The 25228-nt window shown below is 38.8% G+C and overlaps 1 protein-coding gene across 1 annotated transcript in view; it reads right to left on the reverse strand.

Moving 5' to 3' along the window:
- Nucleotides 1-2658: 2658 nt before the first annotated feature.
- The window catches only part of plpp2a (phospholipid phosphatase 2a), a 30664-nt gene continuing 8094 nt past the window's right edge, over nt 2659-25228 (reverse strand). The window contains exons 2-6 of the mRNA XM_033643490.2: nt 9317-9468; nt 8926-9188; nt 8689-8746; nt 7218-7394; nt 2659-4708 (exon numbers count right to left, since the gene is read on the reverse strand). Coding sequence (XP_033499381.1) covers nt 4559-4708; nt 7218-7394; nt 8689-8746; nt 8926-9188; nt 9317-9468 — 800 coding nt within the window. The 3' untranslated portion in view covers nt 2659-4558. The remainder of the gene's footprint in view (nt 4709-7217; nt 7395-8688; nt 8747-8925; nt 9189-9316; nt 9469-25228) is intronic.

Genomic DNA, 25228 nt, shown 5'->3' on the forward strand with positions numbered 1-25228 from the left:
CAAAAACTTTAAATGTGTCCCCAAGTGGAGTCGCAAAAACCATCAAGCGCTACAACGAAACTGGCACACATGAGGACCGACCCAGGAAAGGAAGACCAAGAGTCACCTCTGCTTCTGAGGATAAGTTCATCCGAGTCACCAGCCTCAGAAATCGCAAGTTAACAGCAGCTCAGATCAGAGACCAGATGAATGCCACACAGAGTTCTAGCAGCAGACCCATCTCTAGAACAACTGTTAAGAGGAGACTGCGCCAATCAGGCCTTCATGGTCAAATAGCTGCTAGGAAACCACTGCTAAGGAGAGGCAACAAGCAGAAGAGATTTGTTTGGGCCAAGAAACACAAGGAATGGACATTAGACCAGTGGAAATCTGTGCTTTGGTCTGATGAGTCCAAATTTGAGATCTTTGGTTCCAACCGCCGTGTCTTTGTGAGACGCAGAAAAGGTGAACGGATGGATTCCACATGCCTGGTTCCCACTGTGAAGCATGGAGGAGGAGGTGTGATGGTGTGGGGGTGTTTTGTTGGTGACACTGTTGGGGATTTATTCAAAATTGAAGGCACACTGAACCAGCATGGCTACCACAGCATCCTGCAGCGACATGCCATCCCATCCGGTTTGCGTTTAGTTGGACGATCATGTATTTTTCAACAGGACAATGACCCCAAACACACCTCCAGGCTGTGTAAGGGCTATTTGACCAAGAAGGAGAGTGATGGAGTGCTGCGGCAGATGACCTGGCCTCCACAGTCACCGGACCTGAACCCAATCCAGATGGTTTGGGGTGAGCTGGACCGCAGAGTGAAGGCAAAGGGGCCAACAAGTGCTAAACACCTCTGGGAACTCCTTCAAGACTGTTGGAAAACCATTTCAGGTGACTACCTCTTGAAGCTCATGGAGAGAATGCCAAGAGTGTGCAAAGCAGTAATCAGAGCAAAGGGTGGCTATTTTGAAGAAACTAGAATATAAAACATGTTTTCAGTTATTTCACCTTTTTTTGTTAAGTACATAACTCCACATGTGTTCATTCATATTTTTGATGCCTTCAGTGAGAATCTACAATGTAAATAGTCATGAAAATAAAGAAAACGCATTGAATGAGAAGGTGTGTCCAAACTTTTGGCCTGTGCTGTATGTTTCAGGTGTGGCATTGCAGAGGGCACTATGCCCAGTTTAATTTGTGTGATAGAATCACTAAAATTATAGACACACCAATTCCATTAGATCCAGGACTTTTTTCTCAGAGGAAATGTTACAAACTTGAAACTAAATCAAAGCTTTAGGAAATGTATTGATATAGCTCTTCCAGGCAGTGTAATGCATTAACCTGCACGTCAGATTCCCCCTCTCTACATCAAAGTGGACATCAGAAATGATGATTTGTAAGCCTCTATAAATATCACCTATGTCCTGAAAAACAGATATGATGCCTTTTATAAAAAAAATGTCAGCCTTTTATTGAGTATACAGAAACATAACCTTTATCAGCTGTGGACCAACTGTAATCTTTGATCTGACTCCATTGTGAGCTAACAGTAACGTCCAGGTACAATGGTTGAGATATCTTGGGGTGTTCGCACATATAGTCCTGTTTGAACAAACTGAACTCAGTCCTCTTAGGGTGTTTTCACACTTGGTCCTTTTTGGCCTTCAAAGAGGACTCAGAGCGTTGACTCAGCATTTTTTGCCCAAATGTGAACACTCAAAGACAGCTCAGCCCCCTTTGAAGTGAACCAGTTCGCTTCAAGTCCGCAGTGCGGTTCACTTAACCTGTGCCTTGTGAACACAAAAAGCTGCGGGTCCGCTTTGCTTTTTGCTATTGTATTGTAGCCCTCCAGGCTTGCCGTAGACAGATCAAACGCTATTCCAGTGGGGCACATAATAAACACAATGGAATCATGGCCACAGGTAACGACCAGTGGATGAGGAGTACTTTGGTGTGATGATGAAACACCTGCACTTCTCTAGATATTGAACAAGGAAAACACTGATACATATCGTATATAGGTTATAGTGTGAACAGAAAGAGGACTGAGGCCCCATCAGAGCTGAGGTGGACCAGAGAGAGAACTGAGTCCTCTTTCAAATTAACTGACAATGTGAATGCATGAAGAACGAACAAGAGTCCCGTTCCTGTTGGTCCACTTTTTGGTCCACTTCAAGAGGACTGAGATCGGTTCATTTAAAAAGGACCAAGTGTGAAAACACCCTTAAAGTGCACCAAAAAGCGTATCAGAAAAAATACAGAAAAAGGACTCAGATCTTTTTGTGTTCACATTGTCAGTTCATTTAAAAGAGGACTCAGTTCTCTTTCTGGTCCACTTCAGCTCTGATGGGGCCTCAGTCCTCTTTCTTCACACTATAGCCTATATATAATATATATAGATATAGTTTTGTTTTTACTTTGACGTGGCACTGCAGTGCAGTTATGAACTTAGAATTGGAGGAAAACCTTAGTGTTTCTGTGCATTGTGGACAGTTGCTGTTTGATGTTTTCCTTGTTCCGTATCTGAAGGAGCGCAGTTGTTTCATCGTCAGACCAAAGTACTCCTCATCCGCTAGTCGTGCTGTCGGTTCCGTTGTGTTTATTATGTGTCCCACTCAAATAGTGTGTGATCTGTCTATGGCAAGCCTGGAGGGCTACAATACAATAGCAAAAGGCAAAGTGGACCCAGAGCGTTTTGTCTTCACAAGTGAACCGCACCATGGACTTGAGGCAAACCGAACTCAGACCATCTCCTGAGGTGACCTGAGTTCGGTTCGGTTCGCTTCAGAAGGGTCTGAGTTCTCTTGGTGTTCACATATGTGCAAAAAATTCTGAGTCATCGCTCTGAGTCCACTTAGAGGGCTAAAAAGGACCAAGTGTGAAAACTCCCTTAGTGACAAGAGAGTCACAAAATAATTGGGTTTTTTTTGCTCACTGTTTTTGTAAGATGTGGCTTCATATTGAGCTTTGTTGATCTTGTTGTTTTGGAGGGAATAGGTTGTGATATTCATGCTAAATTAAAAACTTAAAATACATTAAAAAAAAATAGTTCACCTCTGCTATTTTGAGGTGGAGGTGCATATTTCAAAACCTGACTGAATAAAACCGAAAGTATTTTCATAACTAGATAGTAGTAGGGGCATGTGGCAGAGTGATTTATATCAGTAAATCCCCCCATTGTGAAGCTCACACCTATGACGAGAAAGTAAAATATTCACAACACTCTGATCTAGCTAGTGTGATTACTTTGAACCAATTAAACTTTAAAAAAAAACAAAACTGATGACATTAAAAAAACACCCACCTCTGACGTGGCTGCACAGCCCCATTCCTTTGGCACTGAGGAATCCCACAGCCATCAGCAGCAGGTCCAGACATGAACCCTGTGTCAGTGTGTTTCAGCAAGAACACAGCAAAGAAAACCAAACAAAATAAAATTGAAAGTATTTCCTTGCTTTACCACAAATAGACTTCTTTGCATGTCTTTTTCTTGCTGTAAAAGTAAACACTCGTAGACGACATGCTGGCTAATATTTATAGAGAAAACTACACAGAACAACCGACAGGCTGAAGGAAAGAAATGATTACATTAGGTTACACATGTTATAAAGAGGAAAGGAAGATGTCCAGATTGTTCTTCTACCAACACTAAAGACTAAAAAAAAAAGATGGTTTATGGGATAAAATTGCCTCAGCTTGTCTTTTCTGTCATTTAAGTGAAGTTCGTCTATAAAAAAAAAAAGAAGAAACATTCAGAATGGTGTTGCCAGCTCAGAAAGTTGCACTGTAAAGTAGTGATAATGCATTCTTAAAAAGCTACACATTTATTAGATACAGTAGTAATAAACAAAATAAAAATGTTAGCACTATACAAAATCACGTATATAGTTGCGGCAATCCATTACACATGCATATCTTAAAAACATAAAATACAGATGTCTGCAGATAAAAATGACAAGTGGCTGGAACAGGCAGATACAATCTAACTCCAGTGTAGGTAAAAATAGTCTTCTCTGACTGCAACAAGGTGAAAAACATTCAGCCTCTGATGTTTTGTGACTGTACTCAAGGACAGATGGAAATCTTTGGCTGGTGTTTTTTAAATTTACATATCTCGATCAGTCTTTGCTCACTTTTCCATTAAACTCACAGCATCAGTTCTCCCCCACAAATCTGAAACGTTTCTCTCAAATGCAGCACAGAGTGAAGAAAAACAAAAACATCATAAAAATATACATCATTGCACACTTTCAAACACAACAACACGCTCCACATGAACACAAAATCACAATCAATCACACATATTTTCACAGCACACACACCCTAACTTAAAGACACAGACGGCGGAGCTTCTGTTCCAACAGGTCGAGGGAATCTCTGAGTTTTTATAGCTGTAAAAATGTTGGGAAGCCGTCTCAGAGTGGAGCAGGTCTGGTCTGGATTTCTAGGTAGTGGTTACTGCGTTTTCCTGTACAGGTCACAGGTCCTTTGGTAACGGAGCTGCTGTTAGAGAGCATGTGGGCCCAGGTTAGTAAGAGTAGCTGCTGCTGCTGCTGCTGCTGCTGTGAAGAGCTCATACAGGTCCGGAGTAGTTGTAGTGGTTTCCGTGCTGCGAGTTGTGAGGCTGCGGGTTCGGTTTGCGTTCAAGGTTTTCGATCTCTGGTGGGTCTGCGTGTGTGCAGCGAGGGGGGCGCTGCTTGAAGAAGTCGGACACGTATCGGACCTGAAAGAACAGAAGAAGAGTCCATGAGTATTTTAAGTTAAAATAATGTGCGTGTAGTCATACGTTTTTTGTTGTTCAATCAATCAAACTTCATTTATACAGCACTTTACAAACAAACAGAATGCAACACAAAGTGCTACATGCAGTTTTGGTTATTATTTGTCGTTTGTTTGGATTTATGTTATTTACTTCCCCTTTTGTGCCAGGGAAACAAATAAATCTACATTATTAAAAAATACCTGAACAGTTTTAAATACATTCATTACACTATCTGAGTATGAGCACAAATTCAGTTACACAAATTTATGAAACAACCTCTATCATAACCTTTCATGTGAAGACAATGTTTTAAAAAAATTAACTGCTTCAAAAGCCTTTTAACTATATTTAATCATCATAATTGCCTCTCTAATATCTTTAACATTGCTTTTGAAAACATGCGCTAATTTTTCCTGGATTTATTCAAGTTTCTCGCCATAAACTACATTTTACAAGATTTCATTTGAACACAATAACCAGTTCCTCCAGGATCTCTCGCAAAAAACACCCTCAAATTTGCGGCCAATTTTGTCAAAAATTGCAATAAAAATTGTCGCATTTTTATGTGATTTTTTTGTGGGAAATTTCAGCAAATGACAAAAATTGTGGCTAGTGACAAAAGGAGAAAAAAAGAGATTTTTTTTAAACTACTACCTCCAAAAAATAAGTCATGTAATCACTTGCTATAATAATCATACTGAATATCAGTCCCTCCAGGATCTTGCGACAAAAAAACCTTGAATTTGTGGCCAATTTTGTTAAAAATTGAAAACAAAAATTGTGGCTAGTGACAAAAGGAGGAAAAAAATTGACTTTTTTTAAACTACTACCTCCAAAAAAAATAAGTCATATAATCACTTGCTATGATAATCATACTGAATATTACAAAAATAGCTGCAAGTGTTTTTTATAGTTCTCTTTAGTTTTATTGAATTAGTTTCAAAACATGGACTCCAATAATGCTGCAAAAAATCCTGAGTGAATATTGTAGCTCTCAAACCAGACAATGTGACTGTAAAACAACATGTAAGCTACATCTTCTATAAACATAACATTTTAATACATTCAACACATATTGTATGCATTTAAACAGTGCAAATTCTTATGTCAATACAGAGCGTTTCTCCATACTGTAATGCCATTAGCGCAATTTGATGACGCGTTTGATGACGTTTCAAATGACATCGCATGCGCGACGACTTCCAGTCAGCCGGAAAATGCGGAAAAAATGCAGAAAAGTCGTGGGACTTTTGAAAAATTGCAAGCCCCTGCAAATATTGCGGACTTTCGTTGAGTTTGCGTTAATTATTGCGATTGCAAGATTGCGATTATCTGGAGGGACTGGATAATGTTATAATTTACTTTCAACCAATAATCATTTTTACCCAACAGAGCTTGAACACATCATAACGTCACTCAATGAAACGTCCGTTGTCAGCTCTGGCCACTGTCTGCTAACAGCTAAAGGGAACAAGCTCTCCTCCTGCCAATGTTACCCAGATATGACGCAATAGAAAACATCAGCCACTGCCATCGGCGAATGTCATCTTATTTGCTATTGGCAGTCAACGAGGTGAATATCAGTCAATACCGATGTTTGGCCGATAGATCTGTGCATCCCTACTACTTTCATTGTTCAATAGTCATCTTTTATAAAAAGATGCTAATCTGTTTTTCTGTCTGTTACAGGTTATAACACAGATTCAAAAGCTAAAACATAAAGCTCATTAAAACTTTTTATAGTTGCAGCTCTCAAGTGTTAGGTTGATGTAAGAATTTTCAAATCGGTTTGATATTAAGCCAAACACTGGACCAGAGCAGTATACTGAGTTTTACCACTAGTACCTTTTCTTCCACATTAGTTTCGGTTCTTGAACTGGTTCCTTTTAGGACTCTTGGAACCTTGGTGCTATCTAGCAAATCACCCCGCGTATCCACCAGTTTCACCCACTGATTTTGTCACAGTTCGCTCTTTATGTCAAGAAAAACCTGCTTTTTTTGGTTTCAACTAGTAACCAACATTCCAGGTTTCAAATCAGTTTCTCTTTGGTCAGAGTGCTCTGAATGGTTCAATATTAGGTGCGGGAAACGGAACAGAACCTTTCCCATGTTGGTGAAAAAGGGGAACAGGAGTCACATGACGAAGCTCTATTACTGCCTCCACTGCCAGCTTAGCGGTGAAACAAGGCTCCTCCATTCCATGTTTGTTCACTTTATACAGAATGGTGAGGCGGAATTACTGCACAACATTGAGAGCAGCCTCCTGCTACTAAAGTAGGAAATTTTAGACTTATGGAGTTGACCAAAAAATGCCTTGAGATTCACAATTTGGAGTTTTCTGAGCATGCTGTGAAATCATAGAAACATCCTGCACTTGGGGGCTTTAAGCAGCTGCCACCTTTACCACTCTGAACGTTTGAAATCAGTTTCCTTCTGTACAAATGACACAGAAACACATTATTGTACTCACAGTGAGCACGGCGATGAGAACTCCCTGCAGCAGCCCCACCAGCACGTCACTCCAGTGATGTTTGTAGTCAGACACACGTGTGTATGCTACATACACAGCAAATGCCACCAGGAAGAACTGGATAGTTGGTCGAACCAGTCGCGTCCACTTCCCCTGCATTCGGGCCTGGATGTAGAGCTGCACACAGAAATGCACATTGTTTTTGTTTTGTTTTTTGATGTCAGAAATCTAACCTTTTTGTTTCTGAATTCTGGTGTTTATATGCATCAGCCATTTTTTGAGGCAGGAGTCCCATGTAAAAACATTTTTGGTCTATACCTAAAATGGACACTAGATAATGACATTACATTCTGATGTCATACCATACTACGACTTTTTTGAAAATAGATTTTTATGCCATACTGTACTAAGACTTTTTATGTTATAATATGCTATTTTTTGTCTTTTGTGCCAAACTGTACCATGACATTTTTATGCCATACAATACTATGACATTTTTATGCTGTAATATACAATGACATTTTTATACCATACTATACTATGACTTTAAAAAAAAAACCTAACTTTTTATGCCATACTATGACATTTCTATGCCATAGTATACTATGACATTTCTATGCCATACTATACTATGACATTTCTATGCCATACTATACTATGACATTTTTTTTTATCACATTTTTTTGGACATTTTTTGACATTTTTATACCATACTATACTATGACTTTAAAAAAAAAACTAACTTTTTATGCCATACAATGACATTTCTATGCCATACTATACTATGACATTTTTTTTATCAAATTTTTTGGAACAAGATTGTGTTTCGAGCATTCTCTTGTGCCTTGTTCCCACCTTTTTTCATCTGAATGATATTGCATTATTACAATGGTCTAACAATTTATCACAAACCAAGACTATTAAGTGGTGAAAGTCAAAGAGTGTTGCTGGTGCAACATAACCACTGATGTTAGATCTTAAAGTGGCAGTAAGATCTTACAATGTATGGAAAGGGTCTTATAAAGGTCTTAAAGGTATTAAATTTAACTACAGGACCTCTGATTATTCCCTGACATTTGTGCTATTTGTGGCGAATAACAAATTATGAGGTATTCAAAATATTTTTTTAAAGTAGAGATTTTGTTTTGGCCCCCTCAGTGAACATGCCTCCAAAGAAAGGTCAGAGCTCAGCTACAGAGCAGTGCTATATTTAAAACTGTTAATGTAATGTCTTTGTAAAGTCTTTCAGTGACTCACTCCTGACAAGGATTAAACCGTTAATTCTGTCAACTTCCGGCCATTGTGCAGTGTGTGGTCTTCAAACAATGATGTTTCTAAAGATCTGTCATGCATCTGAGTTGACCATTCTCTGCTGTTTTGAGTCACTTGTGGTTGTCTTTGGTAAGCAGACATTTCACAGCTACAAAAAGTCTTGTGAAAAACAAAACAAAAACGGTGACGACAAACTCACCGACAGAAAAAGCATGCAGTACATCCCAAAGGACGAGTGGCCGGAGTAGAACGACAACCTGAGGAGCAAAACAGAAACAAAGCTCAATTTATGTGCAAAATTCACTTTTCTTTTTTTTTTCTTTTTTTTGGATTTTCAATTAATATGATAATGGAGTGACAAAGAAATGAATTGCATGTTTATGATAGAGCCAATACACCAGTTCTTAAAGACAGTGTGAGAGGCAGTTTGTTTCACCTGGATTCAGTCACATTTCGATGGGAGCCAGTACAGTTGATCTGCAGCATGTACCCATTACAGGTGGCCGGGGCACACACGGCTAAGAAGTTTGGACGAGGACGACCTATAGTAAACTTGGCTATGTCGGTCAATGACTGGCTGACAGCTGCTCCAAACAGGAAGGTGCCCACCACCTTGTAGAGAGCTGACAGGTACTGGTTGAACTGGGAGTTGGAGTGCAGACGATTTGTGTGCACAAGGTACGCCTCTCCTGTGGTGATCTGTGGAGTGGGCAGAGGAGACATAATGAAGGGTTTTCTTGTAGTTTGGGAAAAAAATATTTGGTAAATGTATCTTTTTTATTGCTGTGTAACAACACTACTTAGATAAACAAAATGTTGAAACTAACAATGACGATGGAGCAGGTGATGGTGACTGCAGCCATGCCTCCATGGGAGATGGTGTCTTTCCTGTAGGGATAGTTGATACTCTTATCATCACAGTAGATTCCTCTTTGGTACGGAGTGAACATCAGCGTCAGGATGGCTGAGGGCAAAGCCGCTGGAGGAAGAAAAGATGACTGTATTATGAAGACAAAATCCACTCTATTTCCAAAGAAAGCATAAAAATAATACAATGACCTAATAAAAACTTTCTGACATCATGAACTACAAAACAGTCAGCGAGCCTCAACCTTCACCAAAGCTGTGCAAACAAGCACATATGTGCAGACCTAGATATCCATAAGTATACTGTTTGTTACAGACATTGATGACATGCATGTGCCTGATATTTTACATCCAAGTGAATGTGGAAAGTGATTAAAAGTCTGACTTTGTGGAAATGAGTTTGTGTCTCTTTTTTTTTTAAACATCCAAATTAAAGCATAGTATAATTTTTTTTTTTTTGATAAAAATATCATAAAAGGTCATAGTATAGTGTGTCAAAAAAAAAGTGCTAAAAAAGTCTGAGAATAGTGTGGCGAAAAAATGCGAAAAAGGTCATAGTGATGTGTCAAAAAAGTACAAAAAAAAGTCATAGTATAGTATGTCGAAAAAAGTGCAAAAATATTAATGGTATAGTATGTCAAAAAATCTGCTAAAAAAGTCATAGTATAACATGTCAAAAAGTCATAGTATAGTATGTGGGAAAAAAGTGCAAAAAAAGTAATATCGAAAAAACTGCTAAAAAAGTGTCATAGTATAGTATGTTGAAAAATGGGCTAAAAAACTCAAAGTACTGTATGTCAAAGAAACTGCTAAAAAAGTCATAGCATAGCATGTCGAAAAAAGTCATAGTATGGCATGTCGAAAAAGTGCGAAAAAGGTCATAGTATAGCATGTCAAAAAAAGTCATAGTATAGTATGTTGAAAAAAATGCAAAAAAAAGTCAAAGTATAGTATGTTGAAAAAAAGTGCTAAAAAAAGTCATGGTATAGTATGTTGAAAAAAATGCAAAAAAAAGTCAAAGTATAGCATGTCGAAAAAAAGTCATAGTATTGCATGTCAAAAAAGTGCTAAAAAAAGTCATGGTATAGGGTGTCAAAAAAAGTCATAGTATAGTATGTTGAAAAAATGCAAAAAAAAAGTCAAAGTATAGTATGTCGAAAAAAAGTGCTAAAAAAAGTCATGGTATAGGGTGTCAAAAAAAATATATAGTATGTCGAAAAAGTGTGAAAAAAGTCATACTATAGTATGTCGAAAAATGCAAAAAAAAAAAAAGTCATAGTATAGCATGTTGAAAAAAGTCATAGTACAGCATGTTGAAAAAGTGCTAAAAAAAGTCACAGTATAGCGTGTCAAAAAAAGAAATAGTATAATATGTCGAAAAATGGGCTAAAAAAGTCATGGTATAGTATGTCAAAAAAATGCTAAAAAAGTCATACTTTAGCATGTGGAAAAAAGTCATACTATAGTATGTCGAAAAATGGGCCGAAAAAGTCATGGTATAGCATGTCGGAAAAAGTCATGGTATAGCATGTCGAAAAAAGCCATAGTATAGCATGTCAAAAAAGTCATAGTTTAGATTGTGGAAAAATGGGCTGAAAAAGTCATAGTACAACATGTCGAAAAAAGCCATAGTATAGCATGTCAAAAAAGTGTGAAAAAGTCATAGTTTAGTATGTGGAAAAAGTCATACTATAGTATGTTGAAAAAGTGCGAAAAAAGTCATAGTATAGCATGTCAAAAAAAAGCAATAGTATACTATATCGATAAAGTGCTAAAAAAGTTATAGTATAGTATGTCGAAAAAAGTCATAGTATAGCATGTCGATAAAGTGCTAAAAAAGTAATAGTATAGTATGTCAAAAAAACGGCTCAAAAAAGTCATAGTATGTCAAAAAAACTGCTAAAAAAGTCATAGTATAGTATGTCGAAAAAGGTTATAGTATGACATGTCAAAAAAGTGCGAAAAAAGTCATAGTATAGTATGTTGAAAAAATGCAACAAAAGGTCAAAGTATAGTATGTCGAAAAAACTGCTAAAAAAGTCATAGTATATAGCATGTCGAAAAAAGTCATAGTATAGTATATCAAAAAAGTGCTAAAAAAGTCAAAGTATAGTAAATCAAAAAAAAGTCATAGCATAGCATGTCGAAAAAGTGCTAAAAAAAAAAGTCATAGTATAGCGTGTCAAAAAAAGAAATAGTATAGCATGTCGAAAAATTGGCTAAAAAAGTCATAGTATAGTATGTGGAAAAAGTCATAGTATAGAATGTCGAAAAAGTACGAAAAAAGTCATAATATAGTGTCGAAAAAACTGCTAAAAAAGTCAAAGTATAGTATGTCAAAAAAAAGTGCTAAAAAAGTCATAGTATAGGGTGTCGAAAAAATGCAAAAAAAAGTCAAAGTATAGTATGTCAAAAAAAGTCATAGTATAGCATGTCGAAAAAGTGCTAAAAAAAGGTCACAGTATAGCATGTCAAAAGAAGAAATAGTATAGTATGTCGAAAAAAGGGCTGAAAAAGTCATACTATAGCATGTTGAAAAAAGCCATAGTATAGTATGTCGAAAAAGTGCAAAAAAAGGCATAGTATAGCATGTCGAAAAAAGTCATAGTACAGTATCTCGAAAAAAGTGCTAAAAAAGTCATAGTATAGTATGTTGAAAAAAGTCATAGTATAGCATGTCAAAAAAGTGCAAAAAAAAAGTCATAGTATAGTATGTTGAAAAAAGTGCTAAAAAAGTCATACTATAGTATGTAAGAAAACTGCAAAAAAAGTCATAGTATAGCATGTCGAAAAAAGTCATACTATAGTATGTCGAAAAATGGGCTAAAAAAGTAATGGTATAGTATGTCGAAAAAACTGCTAAAAAAAAGTCAAAGTATAGTATGTCGAAAAAGTGCGAAAAAAGTCATAGTATAGTATGTCGAAAAAACGGCTAAAAAAGTGATAATATTGTGTCGAAAAAAGTCATAGTATAGCATGTTGAAAAAGTGCAAAAAAAAATAGTATAATATGTCGGAAAAAAGTGCTAAAAAAGTCATACTATAGTATGTAAGAAAACTGCTAAAAAAAAGTCAAAGTATAGTATGTCGAAAAGTGCGAAAAAAGTCATAGTATAGTATGTCGAAAAAAGTCATAGTATAGCATGTCGAAAAAAGTCATACTATAGCATGTCGAAAAAATGCAAAAAAAAAGTCATAGTATAGTATGTCGAAAAAAGTCATAGTATAGCATGTTGAAAAAGTGCAAAAAAAGTCATAGTATAGTATGTGGAAAAAAGTGCTAAAAAGTCATACTATAGTATGTAAGAAAACTGCTAAAAAAGTCATAGTATAGTATGTCGAAAAAAGTCATAGTATAGCATGTTGAAAACGTGCGAAAAATAGTCATAGTATATTATATCGAAAAAAGTGCTAAAAAAGTCATACTATAGCATGTAAGAAAACTGCCAAAAAAGTCACAGTATAGCATGTCGAAAAAAGTCATACTATAGTATGTGGGAAAATAGGCTAAAAAAGTAATGGTATAGTATGTTGAAAAAATTGCTAAAAAAATCAAAGTATAGTATGTCGAAAAAAGTCATAGTATAGCATGTCGAAAAAGTGCAAAAAAAGTCATAGTATAGTATGTCGAAAAAAGTGCTAAAAAAGGTGAAAGTATAGTATGTGGAAAATGTCACAGTATAGCATGTCGAAAAATGGGCTAAAAAACTCATACTTTAGTATGTCGAAAAATGGGCCGAAAAAGTCATAGTATAGCATGTCGAAAAAAGTGCTAAAAAAGTCATGGTATATCATGTCGAAAGAAGCTATAGTATAGTATGTCAGAAAACTGCTAAAAAAGTCATAGTACAGTACGTCGAAAAAAGTCATAGTATGGCATGCTGAAAAAGTGCGAAAAAAAGTCACAGTATAGTATGCCAGAACACTGTTAAAAAAGTCATAGTATAGCATGTCGCAAAAAATCATGGTATAGCATGTTGAAAGAACTGCTGAAAAAGTCATAGTATAGCATGTAGAAGAAATGGCAAAAAAGTCATTATAGAATGTCAAAAAAGCTGCAAAAAAAAGTCAAAGGATAGTACGCACAAAAAGTCAGTATTGTATGTCGAAATAAGTGCAGAAAACCCTCATAGTATAGTATATCAAAAGAACTGCTAAAAATGTCATAGCACAGCATGTCAAAAAAAGTCAAAGTATAGTGTGTCAAAAAAAGTTTAGTTGCTCAGAAAACAAAGTTTATTGTCCTCACACAAGTACCTTGGTATATTGATAAATGACAAGCTTTCATCTAAAGTACATATTTGTACTCTAGTTTGGAAGCTTAAAGTGAAGATTGGCTTTCAGTGCTAGGAAAAAACTTTCTGTCTGTGATTGATTACAGTGACATATTGTATATACATTCAACCTCCTCCATTTTACGTAGCCTTAATTCAGTATACCATGAATCTCTACGTTTTATTACAAACGCAAAGTCCCTTACTCATCACTGCATTCTTTATGGTTTGGTGCCTTGGACGTCACTGACCACTCACAGACAGCAGCACTAGTATATTTTTATCTATAAAGCAATATTGAGTAAACGTCCAGCCTGCCTCTGCACCCTCCTGTGTGTCAGCTCTGGTAGTTACCAGCTACGGTCCTCCAGGTGATTGCTTTTCAATGTACCCCAGGTTCTGGGGGAAACTGCATTCTCCTACTATGCATTTTAAATGTGTTTTGATTGGCTGCTACCTCGGCCAGGTTTCTCTTGTAAAAGAGATTTTTTATCTCAATGGGACCTCCTTGTTAAATAAGGGTTAAATTTAAAAAAATGCTTAAAAAGTCATTGTATAGTATGTCGAAAACATTTTGAAAAACGTCATCGTTTAGGATGCCTGACTAGAGTCACTTGTAACAATGTCATAAAAGTCATCGAGTATACTGTCATAAAGTTTTTAAAAATGATAAAATGGTTAAATCTCATAGTAGCCTATCATACTCCATAAGAAATTTCAGAATATTCAATTGAGTCATAATAGAGTATATTGTTTCTGAACATCCAGCCCTAATGATGCCTTCAGAAACATTCTGTACAGACCCTGTACATGACATGAAATGCATGCATTATATTGCAATCATCCATGATCAATCACAATACTTTCACTTTCAATAGCTTACATTTACTACACAACTGCGCTTCTGCATCTGGAAATTCCTCCCAGACCCCTCTGGAGGGTTGGGCCACAGAAGGCGTACATTGAAAATGGTTCCCTCCAACATTAAGCCAGTGATTATGGCTCTGATTTAAGAGCTTTGAAACCTCTGATAAAGGCATTGAAACTGTGATACTGTAGTCTTTAGGAGCCACGCTGTACCAAGTTAAGAGCTGCAGATCCATCCTGAGAATAACTTGAACCTTTCAGTTGTGTGTTGAGAAGTGAACTGTAACACAATGTGGTGCAGCTCAGGAAACAGCTAAGAACACACTGGTGCACTAATCTTTCAGCTTTGGGCAGAAGGCCCAACTCCGCCAAGTAAATTAATTTGTCATCGTAGAGCTCAGTGGCAACAACTTCACCCCCACGCGCTGCGTGTCACTTTATGGAGTGTCGCCATGGAAACGCGCGGGACAGGACGGCCATGACCTTTGACACCGAGGCACCGTTTACACAACGAAGGGCATGGGAGCTGAGGATTGAAGCAGGACACACACTCACATGCATGCAAAGATGTGCAGCCATGCTCATACACACACTGCTGACAGATAAAAGGGGGTCTGTAAGCTACAGAGGTTTAAATAAACCTATGATGACAAATAGTTTGTGTCCTTGTTAAATTTGGTTTAAGAGTTTCTCTGCAAGAGTAAACAAAAGACTCAGAGTTAAGAGCAGAAACACATAAACCTGTCTCTTAAATCTGAGCAGGGACAATAGTCCAATCTACAGGAACCTTTCAGACGACAGCTCTTAAATAGTTTTCCTGTTTTTAAGAGTTCCTTGCCGAACTCCTGAAACTAGCGAGAAATGTTTGTTTTCACAAGCGGGTGCTATACTGTAAATTCACTGGGCAATGCCATAAGAGTGGCTCTCCAAAAACACACTCTTCCTTCCTCCGGATTGTGTGACAGACAGGGCTCAAAGAAACCACATGAGGAGGCACATATACAGAATGGGAAACATGTTCCAGACAGGTAATTTCGGGAAGGTAATTTTAACATGATGCCATGTGTACATATGTGGATGTCTCCTGGTCAAGAACCTGAAGTCTGGAGCGACACTGTGGCATCCTGTCAGGTTTGAACATTTACAGCCAGTGTTGATTTCTCTTCTCTGCTTCCTACTTCTAATGGGGTGGTACATATATAGCTTACTATATGTAGGAGACATCTGGATATTGGGCCGTCGCAGATTGGCATTCTGTTGACCATGGCAGCAAAATCCAACATGGCCGCCACCTGAAAACCATTTAGGCCACAGCTCCACCCAGTTGCTCACCACCTGTTTTGGCCTGGGCCCCCTACTTAGGTCATAAAGACATAGGCAGGCTACGGTGACGAACCTTTAGCCATCAGGTTCACTGAGGCTGGTTCGATGTTATGTTGTGACAGGGTATTCACTCATTGGGCTCCATCCACTGTACCCAAAAAGTCTAGTAGAGGGCTGAGACTGTTGGTGTGTCTCAAATCACATACTTCCGTTAGTATACTTATATGCAGTATACTGTGTGCACTATGTACTCATTGGCGTGGTGCACAAATTTCAACAGGGTAGTGTTGTCTCAAACCAAACACGGCCGTTGTGCACTCACCGGAAATGGCGACCGCATATTAGCTAATCAGCAAACTAGCATTAGCAATTGCATTATCGTTCGTGGTACCAAATCATTACAGACTGCTAAATTAACCCAACAAACATACTGCTGGCTTATACCCGACAAAAGTAAAGTGGTGCTTAGTGCAAAAAACACATGTATTTGTACAATGCAGCGACGTTCACGGTCGCACAGTCCTCGGCTGCTTTTTCCAGTTTGAAAAGTGGTCCCTCCCCTTCCACTACGTAGCCAAGATGGCGACCATTGAGGGCGAGAAGTGTCCATCGTTCCACACTCAACTTCTTGACCGTTTTGAGTGCGCCATCTGGGTACTCATAGTGCACTGCATTTTTCCATACCTCTCAGTGTGAACACACTTATGCACTCAAAATAGCAAGTGTAAGAACAGAAGTACGTGATTTTAGACACAGCATGTGTGATATCGAATGAAGGTTACGATATTGTAACCCCTGTTCTATTTGCCCAGGTGGAGTCCTCTACCTAGGGGCCCTGTCACTCCTACGACACTCACTGAAGAAGGTGTAGGATGTCAGACGCAGGAATCCGCCTCCTTATATACTGTGGAGTCCACACGTATTTTAATCAATCAATCAATCAATCAATTTTATTTATAAAGCCCAATATCACAAATCACAATTTGCCTCACAGGGCTTTACTGCATACGACATCCCTCTGTCCTTTGGACCCTCACAGCAGATAAGGAAAAACGTCCTGATTGGCCGGCTACATTTATGCTTTTCTGAGTGTGCGCATGTGTGCCCACGGTTAGAGGAGTACTACCCAGGATTCTTACTTCACTGGGCATACAATGGCACTCTGGACATGGAGTCACAACATGACAAAAGCTCATCCCTACAACTCAATCTGTGTAAATTAAATTTTTGGGATAGTGGGCAAATTGGTAATATGCAAATTAGAGAGCATAATAAAAATATAATACGATTTAAATGTAAATCATTAATCTGAGTATTCCTATGTGTTTCTAATGCTTAAAAATATGAAACAGAGTTTGCCAAAAGAGGAAAAAAAAAACAAACAAACCCACAACGTAATTTATGGAGTTGCCATGTTGGAAATATGCAAATTAGGGGTCCAGATGCATCCAATCATAACAATAAGCATCCCAGCATAAAACAGACACCAGACTTGCATTTGTAGCTCATCTGGTTCAAAAGTTATGGACAAAACAGTATTCGGGTGGCGGCCATATTGGATTTTGCTGCCATAGTTATCAGAATGCCAATCTGCAACGATCAGGGCTGGACTGATAAACAAACTAAAACTCAGGATAAACCTCCATAAAGCAACACCTGCACAATCTAATGCAGTCCAATTCGAAAACCTTACAACAGCATTATATTTTACAGTTGTCTGTGTTATTGTGCGAAGACTCTTACATTACTTTATTTTTCTATTGACCATCTCTTTAAGCACCCATCAGCCTGCCCCACCCACCCACCACACACTGCCTCAGGAACAGGCTGCAGTACCTACTAAGTGGTATTTATTCCATTTTCTGAACAAGTGCCACTAATGATCTTTGATGACAAGCAGTTTCCTCATTGAGGAGGATTTATTTTCATGAAAGGAAGCCAACCCTTTGCTCTTCACATCTCAGAGTTCATTATTCCAGCAGGTCAAGCGTGCTCTCAGCATCTCTTTGAAGTGAGGCCCAACCATTGTTTATTCTGCAGGGTGCAAGGATAACATTTAGATAAGAGACTGCTGCTTGTTTGACACAAGTCTCTGGTGGCTACACACTGCCAGGGTGGAGATGTGAGTGGATGGAGTTTAGCAAAAAGCCCCTAAACACACACATACATAAATAGGGTAATCATTGCTACGCTTTTTTAACAACAGAATCAGTGAGGAAGTCGAGTCCCCTTCGTATCAAACATGCTCCAACAGCCTCTGGGAGTGGAGCTCATGGAGAGTTCCTATTATCTGAGTGGGACTGACTGTTTTTATCTGCTCTATTATTCCAGAAGGCCTGGTATGTTTTTATAGGCCTGTGCTGGTAGGGCGTCCTCCCCTCCCAGAGGCTGGGTCAAGCTGAGGGGAGAGAGGATCATTCCCCAAATTCATTAAAAAAAAGTCTCTCTTTTCCTTGCCTTACTTTAACTGGTTCTTCCATCTACTGCATACTAGTACTGTTTATTTAAAGTATTTATCATATGTATGTTTGTGTACATGCTTCGGCAACATGTTTTCTGATAAGAGTTCGTAATAAGTCTCACCAATCTGAGATGCATTAGTGTGAAATAACTGATGACATTTTTACTCATTGACTGTATTACTTAGAGAAAACAAAGAACAATGAAGAGAAACAGCTGCCACCAGTAGAAACTGACCAGCAGGAATATGATGAATATGGCTCTGATCACAGAGAAAGTGTTTTAGCAGCTGGAGGCGGCATTTTGTGATTGTTTTTAATGAGAATGAAGCTTTTTGCCAGCAGTTTTTGTGTTGCAATGCGCCTCACGTTTCTGTGCTTGAGGTGCCTGGCGTTTTTGCCAGAGTGGTCTGAACTCTAGTTGAAAAAACATCATCTTTTTTTGTCATCTTTTTTTCCCATTGTCAAATCGGATGATTTAAGAGGCGGCGGGCCTTCTGTGGTTACGATAACAAGTTTACAGTTGGTAAACAATGGAGGAGAAACTGGTGGTAGCCGTTGCTGGATACCCAGAGCTATACGGCCCAATGATAGACAGCAGCTTGTCAAACTGCCTCCGAGTCATCCCTAAAATATGCCTGGAAACGGCCATCGAGGAAGCAAAGCTCCTGGACCAACTGGTAGTACTCCCTGTGATCCAGCCTCTTAAGGTCTCATGTACCCACACAGATCTCTGTTTCCCTGTGCCCAACAAACTATTACAAAACAGGAGATTGATTACATGGGAAGGTTAGTGTAAGGATATGATGGGGTGTTTGCCTGGCAAGAATAAAAAGACGTAGCAAGGTTGTTGTTTTTTATTTGCAGCATTTTTTTGCAGTCTGCAAAACCCTTTCTGTGTGAATGGGGCCTATGAAGCTTACAGAGGGGTGGGAGATGGTGTTAATGCTGGGGTAAGAAGTTTTTTTCGGTGTCACTGGGCAAACATCCCTTTATAAACTGAGCATATAATGATCTAAGAGAAAACTAGACTCCTGCACCTCCTGTTGGTGATGTGTTCCAGATATTAGAAAATCTAGCCCGTGACAAGAGACTTTGGCCAATCACAGGTCATTGCAGACAGAGGGCGTTCCTATTTCCTAAATGCAGATGCTTGTGCTGATTCAATGGTGGACAATCCTGCAGCGAAAGTTGCTATTCCAGCATTGCCAACAACTGTCTATAAAGCAACCGAAAAAAGGAAGACAGACGTTTAAACGAAAGAGTCTAAAAGACAGTCTGACAAACTGAGCATTGCATTAGTTCAGGCAGGACACAATGTCAAGCTCAGCTCACATCCCAGCTACATCAGCTGATCTCAAACAGCCCAATCAACTGATGGAGCAGCTGACGGATGGAAGGGAGTCAGCTGATAGTTCAGAAGAGCCATCAAGGCTTCACCACTACATCAAAGACCCCAAAGATGTTCCCAGCCAGCACCTGCCCCGAAACCATTGGTCAACCCTCAATTGCCTGAGGGCAGGCGTAGGACAGTTCGGGCAGCAATGCAAAAATGGGGTCTCATGGACAGCCCACTGTGAAGGCGGGGATCCACTACGAACTGAGGGACAATAATAACCAGCTGCCCCAAACACCGGCCACCAAACAGTGATCATGGTCTCCTTGAACGATGAAACACTGGACTGGCTTATCTCAACAGAGCTGAAGGTCTAAGGACATACACCAGAAGAGGAAGAAGCTTATAGCTAATCGATTCCTTTCTATGCAACCAATTGAAGAATCTCATTCAGGGCGCCCTATTTAAACTGCTCTGGCCTGCCTACTGTTGCTGCTTCCTCTGCAAACTGCTTTGCAACCCGCCTCCACCCCAGCTCCTCCTTTTCATGCTGTGTCTGACTTATCATGTCATTTCTGTTTGTCACTGATGCTGCTCTGTTCTGTTCCTGGGGGGTCTTTGCTGCTGCTCTCCCTGCCTTAGGCTTTCCATGTAGGCGCATGGAAGGGCAGAGAGGTTTGCTCTCTCTGCCTCAGACTTTCATCGTTTGCACGTGGAAGGGCAGACAGGTGCGCTCTCCTCGCCTTAGGCTTTCTACATAGGCTCGTAGAAGAGGATTTCTGCGTAGGCGTAGGAAAGGCAGAGAGGCCCCAGAACAGAGCCACACCACCAAATATAATACTGCAAATGGAAATAAATTTTTCTTTGACTGAAGTGTTCCTAACTGAAATGCAATAAAATGTGTCAGCAAAGCGATTCAGAGATGGAGAAAAATGCTGCTTATACTTTTCCTAATGATTTCCTCTATAATTGCCTGCTTCCTTCTACCTTTCCTTCCTCCTTTCCTTTCTTCCTCAGATCTGTTCTTACCTTCTTTAACTCATCAGAAAATTCCACCTGAGAGATTTCTACCGAAAAGGAAAACTAAACTTATCTTCTGCACCACCTATATTTCCACTCCTTAGCACATTTCACCCCGAATACCTGTTGTACTATAGGTTCACTTTGACAGGAAGACATTTGTGGTTAAGGGGTGTTTTTATTCTGTGGTTTTGTTACTTTTAAAACAGTACAGAACTGTAACAGCTTGTATCATCCTTATCTGACATTTTACATGTAGCTGTTGAGTTTTTCCCACTATGAACTTTTACAGCTGCAAACAATGTACAAAAGAGTTCAAACATCTCTTTCAAAAGAAGCACACACACACTCTCTCTCACACACACGTGCACACACACAGTTTCTGCTGAGTTTCTGTCTTCAGAAACAAAACGTCCACAGGAGAGATAAAAAAGGAAGAAGGGAAAGTATTGTTTTACGCTTTCACAATCTCTGGCAGAAGCGCACCCCTGATTCCACTTTGAGAAAATAAACATGATGGAATTTGGGATCAGACACAAGTACAACTTCCCCTTGACCTCTGACCCAGCGGGAAGAGGGAAGTGTTCCTGTTATTCAGGCCTCAAGATGAGTCTTCATCTCAATGACTGAGACGTTGATAGGAAACAGGTAACTGTGTTGGGGGGTGGGGGGTGTTTGTTTGAGGTCAAATCTGAGCAGGCGACTGTGAGATTTGTGCGTCTGCAGTTTGTTAGCTAACGCAGATTCGCAACTGGTGTTCCACATCACACCAAGGTGCTCCGAAAACCAATATTTAACTCCTTTTTCTGTTTATTTTGGCTTTATCTTTGGTGCTCATTGCTGTGGGATCTTATCACTGCACCTCCCAGTTTCTGGGATTTTGTTTTAGTTCTGTCAATAATGGCCGTCATTGTTCTCCATTTTTGGGGGATAATCTTCTACTAAAAGAAAAAACTGTTGATGGGAAGAAGGCACATCATTTCCTGTAGAGCTGGGGATTTTTCCTGGGAAAGTCCTACACAACACTGGATCATAAAAAAAGCTTTTCTCTTGGCATAATCATGCTTTGCACTGGGAATCCTGTTTTGTATGAAAAAGCTGAGCGTAACTTCTTTCACCCCTTCTGACCCGCCTTTTGTCTACTCAAGTTGTTTTCTTTTTCTGTATCTCATGTCTTCTGTCTTGGCCTTTCCCATGACTGTTTTGTTATGCCTTAACTATGCACATGGGTACACCTACAATATGCTGCTTTTACTCAAAGTTTGTTATATCAAACTTGTAATTAATTCCAAAGAAAAGGTTGACAAATTGCATCCTGACGTATTTGAAGTCCGTGACAGATGTAACTTTGCAAAAGGTACTCCAGGTCACACCTTTTGGGTTTGTCCTAAGATCGTCTCTTTTTGGCCAGATTTTTCTTGGTATTGTAAAATTCATGATATTCAGATTGAACTTGACCCATTAATTGTCCTGTTTGGTTGTTCTGACGCTTCTCTAGAACTCCACATACTGTACAGAAGACCCTGACGCCTTGTTTCCACTTACGAATGTGACTGGTATCTGTAGGTCCGTAAATATACGGATGATGCCTCTAGTGTCCAAAGCAAGGAGGTGCATTTCTTCACGGATGAACAGAAACTACCTGTAGCCATGGGGTAGAGGCAAATTTTGTCCGTATTTTGCCATCCAGTAGTTTGGAGTATGCCCTTCGAACATTACTGGGACAAAAACAGGACCTGCCAGGTGTTCTGTGAAATATTCAATTGAAAATATATATGAACGGCTGAACGAATCATAATGACGATCTGATTGTATATGTATAACCATATTTTAGCAGAATAACATTACTCAAATTCACAATGTGTTGAAACTAGATAAACAGGTTCTTTTTAATCATACAAACTCACTTGATGATCAACACAGGCAACTGAATTAAAGAAAATAGCCTGTTAGCCAGTTTGCAGCCTGTTAGCTAAGATAGCACACTGTCATACGGTCTCTCCAAAATCTTTTGAGAGTACTTGGGGCCAAATAATAGCGCAGCCTAATTTACAATCTATTAGCTGATTCGCTGCTGTGAGCAGGGGTGTAAATATAGACAGTGCAGGCAGTGTGATTGCACTGGGGCTGCTGAGGTGGAGGGGCCCATAGAGAGAGCAGGCACTTGTAAGTGATTCAGATTGCCACCTTGGAAAAAAAAGACAATGGTGCCATTTGCTATGGATGCCCTCAAAAAGGCAAACCCATCTGTGTCACTGGTCACTAGTCAGTAACTCTCGAAAACAAAATATATGCCTCAATATACTATAAAAACTATTCAGTTAAATGATTAATTTTATTGTCTTTGATATTTTTGTCAGATATGCAGTGATGATTGCTGGGTAATATGTATGTTGATATTATATAATGTCAAGACAAAACATGCACAATAGTGTGCACTAGGGCCCGTCATAACTTTCTTACGTCACTGGCTGTGAGTCACTGTGTTTTGTAATTCTTGGTCATTTTCCTTTTTGTGAATTGAATAGGCCTTTGGTGGTTTTATTTTGTTTGTGTTTTTTTTTGTCTGTGGATCATGTATGTTTGTAAGTTTGTTCGTATACATCATTCTTTGTCATTAAAATGAAATCCATGGAAACTTGTAGTAAGCGATTCTTGAGTATTTGGGGGAACCAGAAACAAGCTATAAATACAACACAGGCGCGCTTTTCGTAGGCATTAGTGTTTTAAATTAAAAGATGTTAGGGAAAATGTATGTTTTTGTGAAGTACTGAGCATATGACTGGATCAATGAGACCTGGATTATACTGCACGAGTTGTGTGAGAGTTTGTAAAAGGATGTTTTGATACAATTTTGCTGTTTTTAAACGTGGACCCCAATGACTTCAATTCATCAGGAATTTTCTCTGTTGTTTGATTATCCGTTCACTGTGGAGGCATGTGAGAAAAACAAAGTTTTCCTCGTGTATTCAACATAACACGGGGTGAGTAACTGATAAATGAATGATCACGTTGTGGGTGAGGTGTTCCTTTAAACGCTAATACTAACTTCTATTGGTTGTGTTGGATTGTACTCCAGCTCGACTGAACCATCTTGCCAAGAACAGGAAATGTCATGTCAAACGTGTTTGTAACTAGATTCCAGTGAATTTGTTGGTGTGCGTCCAGGATCCTTGTCTTTTTATTTTTAAAAACAGCTTATCCAACATTGTGAGTCATGTTCCAAAATTTCCTGTTTCTTATTAAAGTACTGTGCACGCAGGCACGCAGGTCCGATGATTATCTTTCACTTAGTGGTTAATGCAGGTTCTACATTTCTAAACACTTTACACTATTAATGTACTTAAAAGGATTGTGTGGTCGTCTTTGGCGGAGGTATGTTCTCACTGGAGATTTTCTAGTTGGCATTATGCTCCAGCAGTCCACAGTTCAAACAATAAATCCTGCAGAAGCTCACATCGCACTCAAGTGTGCCAACAGTCAAAAATCTGACTTTGACCTTTATTTAAAGAAAACAGAAATACGTCTTCCTCTCTCACATGAAACCACTACAGTACTGAAAAGAGCTTCTGAAACCACGCACACAATAAATTTAACTCCACAGTGCCGTATTCTACAAGAAGCTTAGCCCACAAAAATACACACATGCAACATCTCTCTTTCATTTTCACACAGGAATGTCAGGGAGCAGAAGTCAACAATTCCCACTTGACTTTGACACACATTTGACAGAGGGGATACTGTGTGTGTGTGTGTACACAAGTGTGTGTGTGCGAGACAATAAAACAGTTAGAGGAGCATCTCAAACATGTCAGCAAAATGTTAAACTGGCACATAACTAACATTCAGCAGAGGCAAACAACAACAGCTGTTTTCAGTCACTCGCTGCGTCGCCTCTGCGTCCAAACAGATCGGTTACAAAACTCCGCAGACGTGTCAGTCGAATCCTGAAGCTTGTGTCGACTTGTACGAGTGTGGCTGTATTCATGACTCCACAAGCAACAAACACTTTCATTTCCTCACTGCTGACTCTCACCTAAACAAAGACATGTATTAAGTGTTGTCACTGATCATTGTCAAGTCATTCTATAGATCCAGAACGTGATGTGATTAATTCATAAATCCATAAGATGATCAAAAGGAAACTGAGCTGCAACTTTTTGGATAACTGGTTTGATAATGACTTAAAATCTGTCCTCTGCACTTTTGCTTGGTTTTAACTATGTGCTCTATTTATCACAGGCTTTTAGTTAATCTAATCATTTATCATAGAATCTATCTTAAAATGTTATTTATTCTGTACGCTGCTGCACCTGGGTGATGAAATTCATGTTTTTAACATGTTTCAATGACAATAAACTGACCCTGGAACCTTGATTAATCATGTAAGTCATTTTTAAAATGCAAAAACAGCATAAAATCTCTGGATCTAGCTGTTTTTTGTCTTTGATGATAGTAAACTGACATATTTTTGGATTTTGTTTTGAAAACATTTTAAGATGTCTGCTTGGTCTCTGGAAACTTGTAATGGGCATTTTGCGATTTGCTGGCTACATATAAACTAAAAAATGAATCCATTAATTAAGAAGCTAAA

The sequence above is a fragment of the Epinephelus lanceolatus genome, chromosome 15 (genome assembly GCF_041903045.1).
Source record: "Epinephelus lanceolatus isolate andai-2023 chromosome 15, ASM4190304v1, whole genome shotgun sequence".
Taxonomy (NCBI): domain Eukaryota; kingdom Metazoa; phylum Chordata; class Actinopteri; order Perciformes; family Serranidae; genus Epinephelus; species Epinephelus lanceolatus.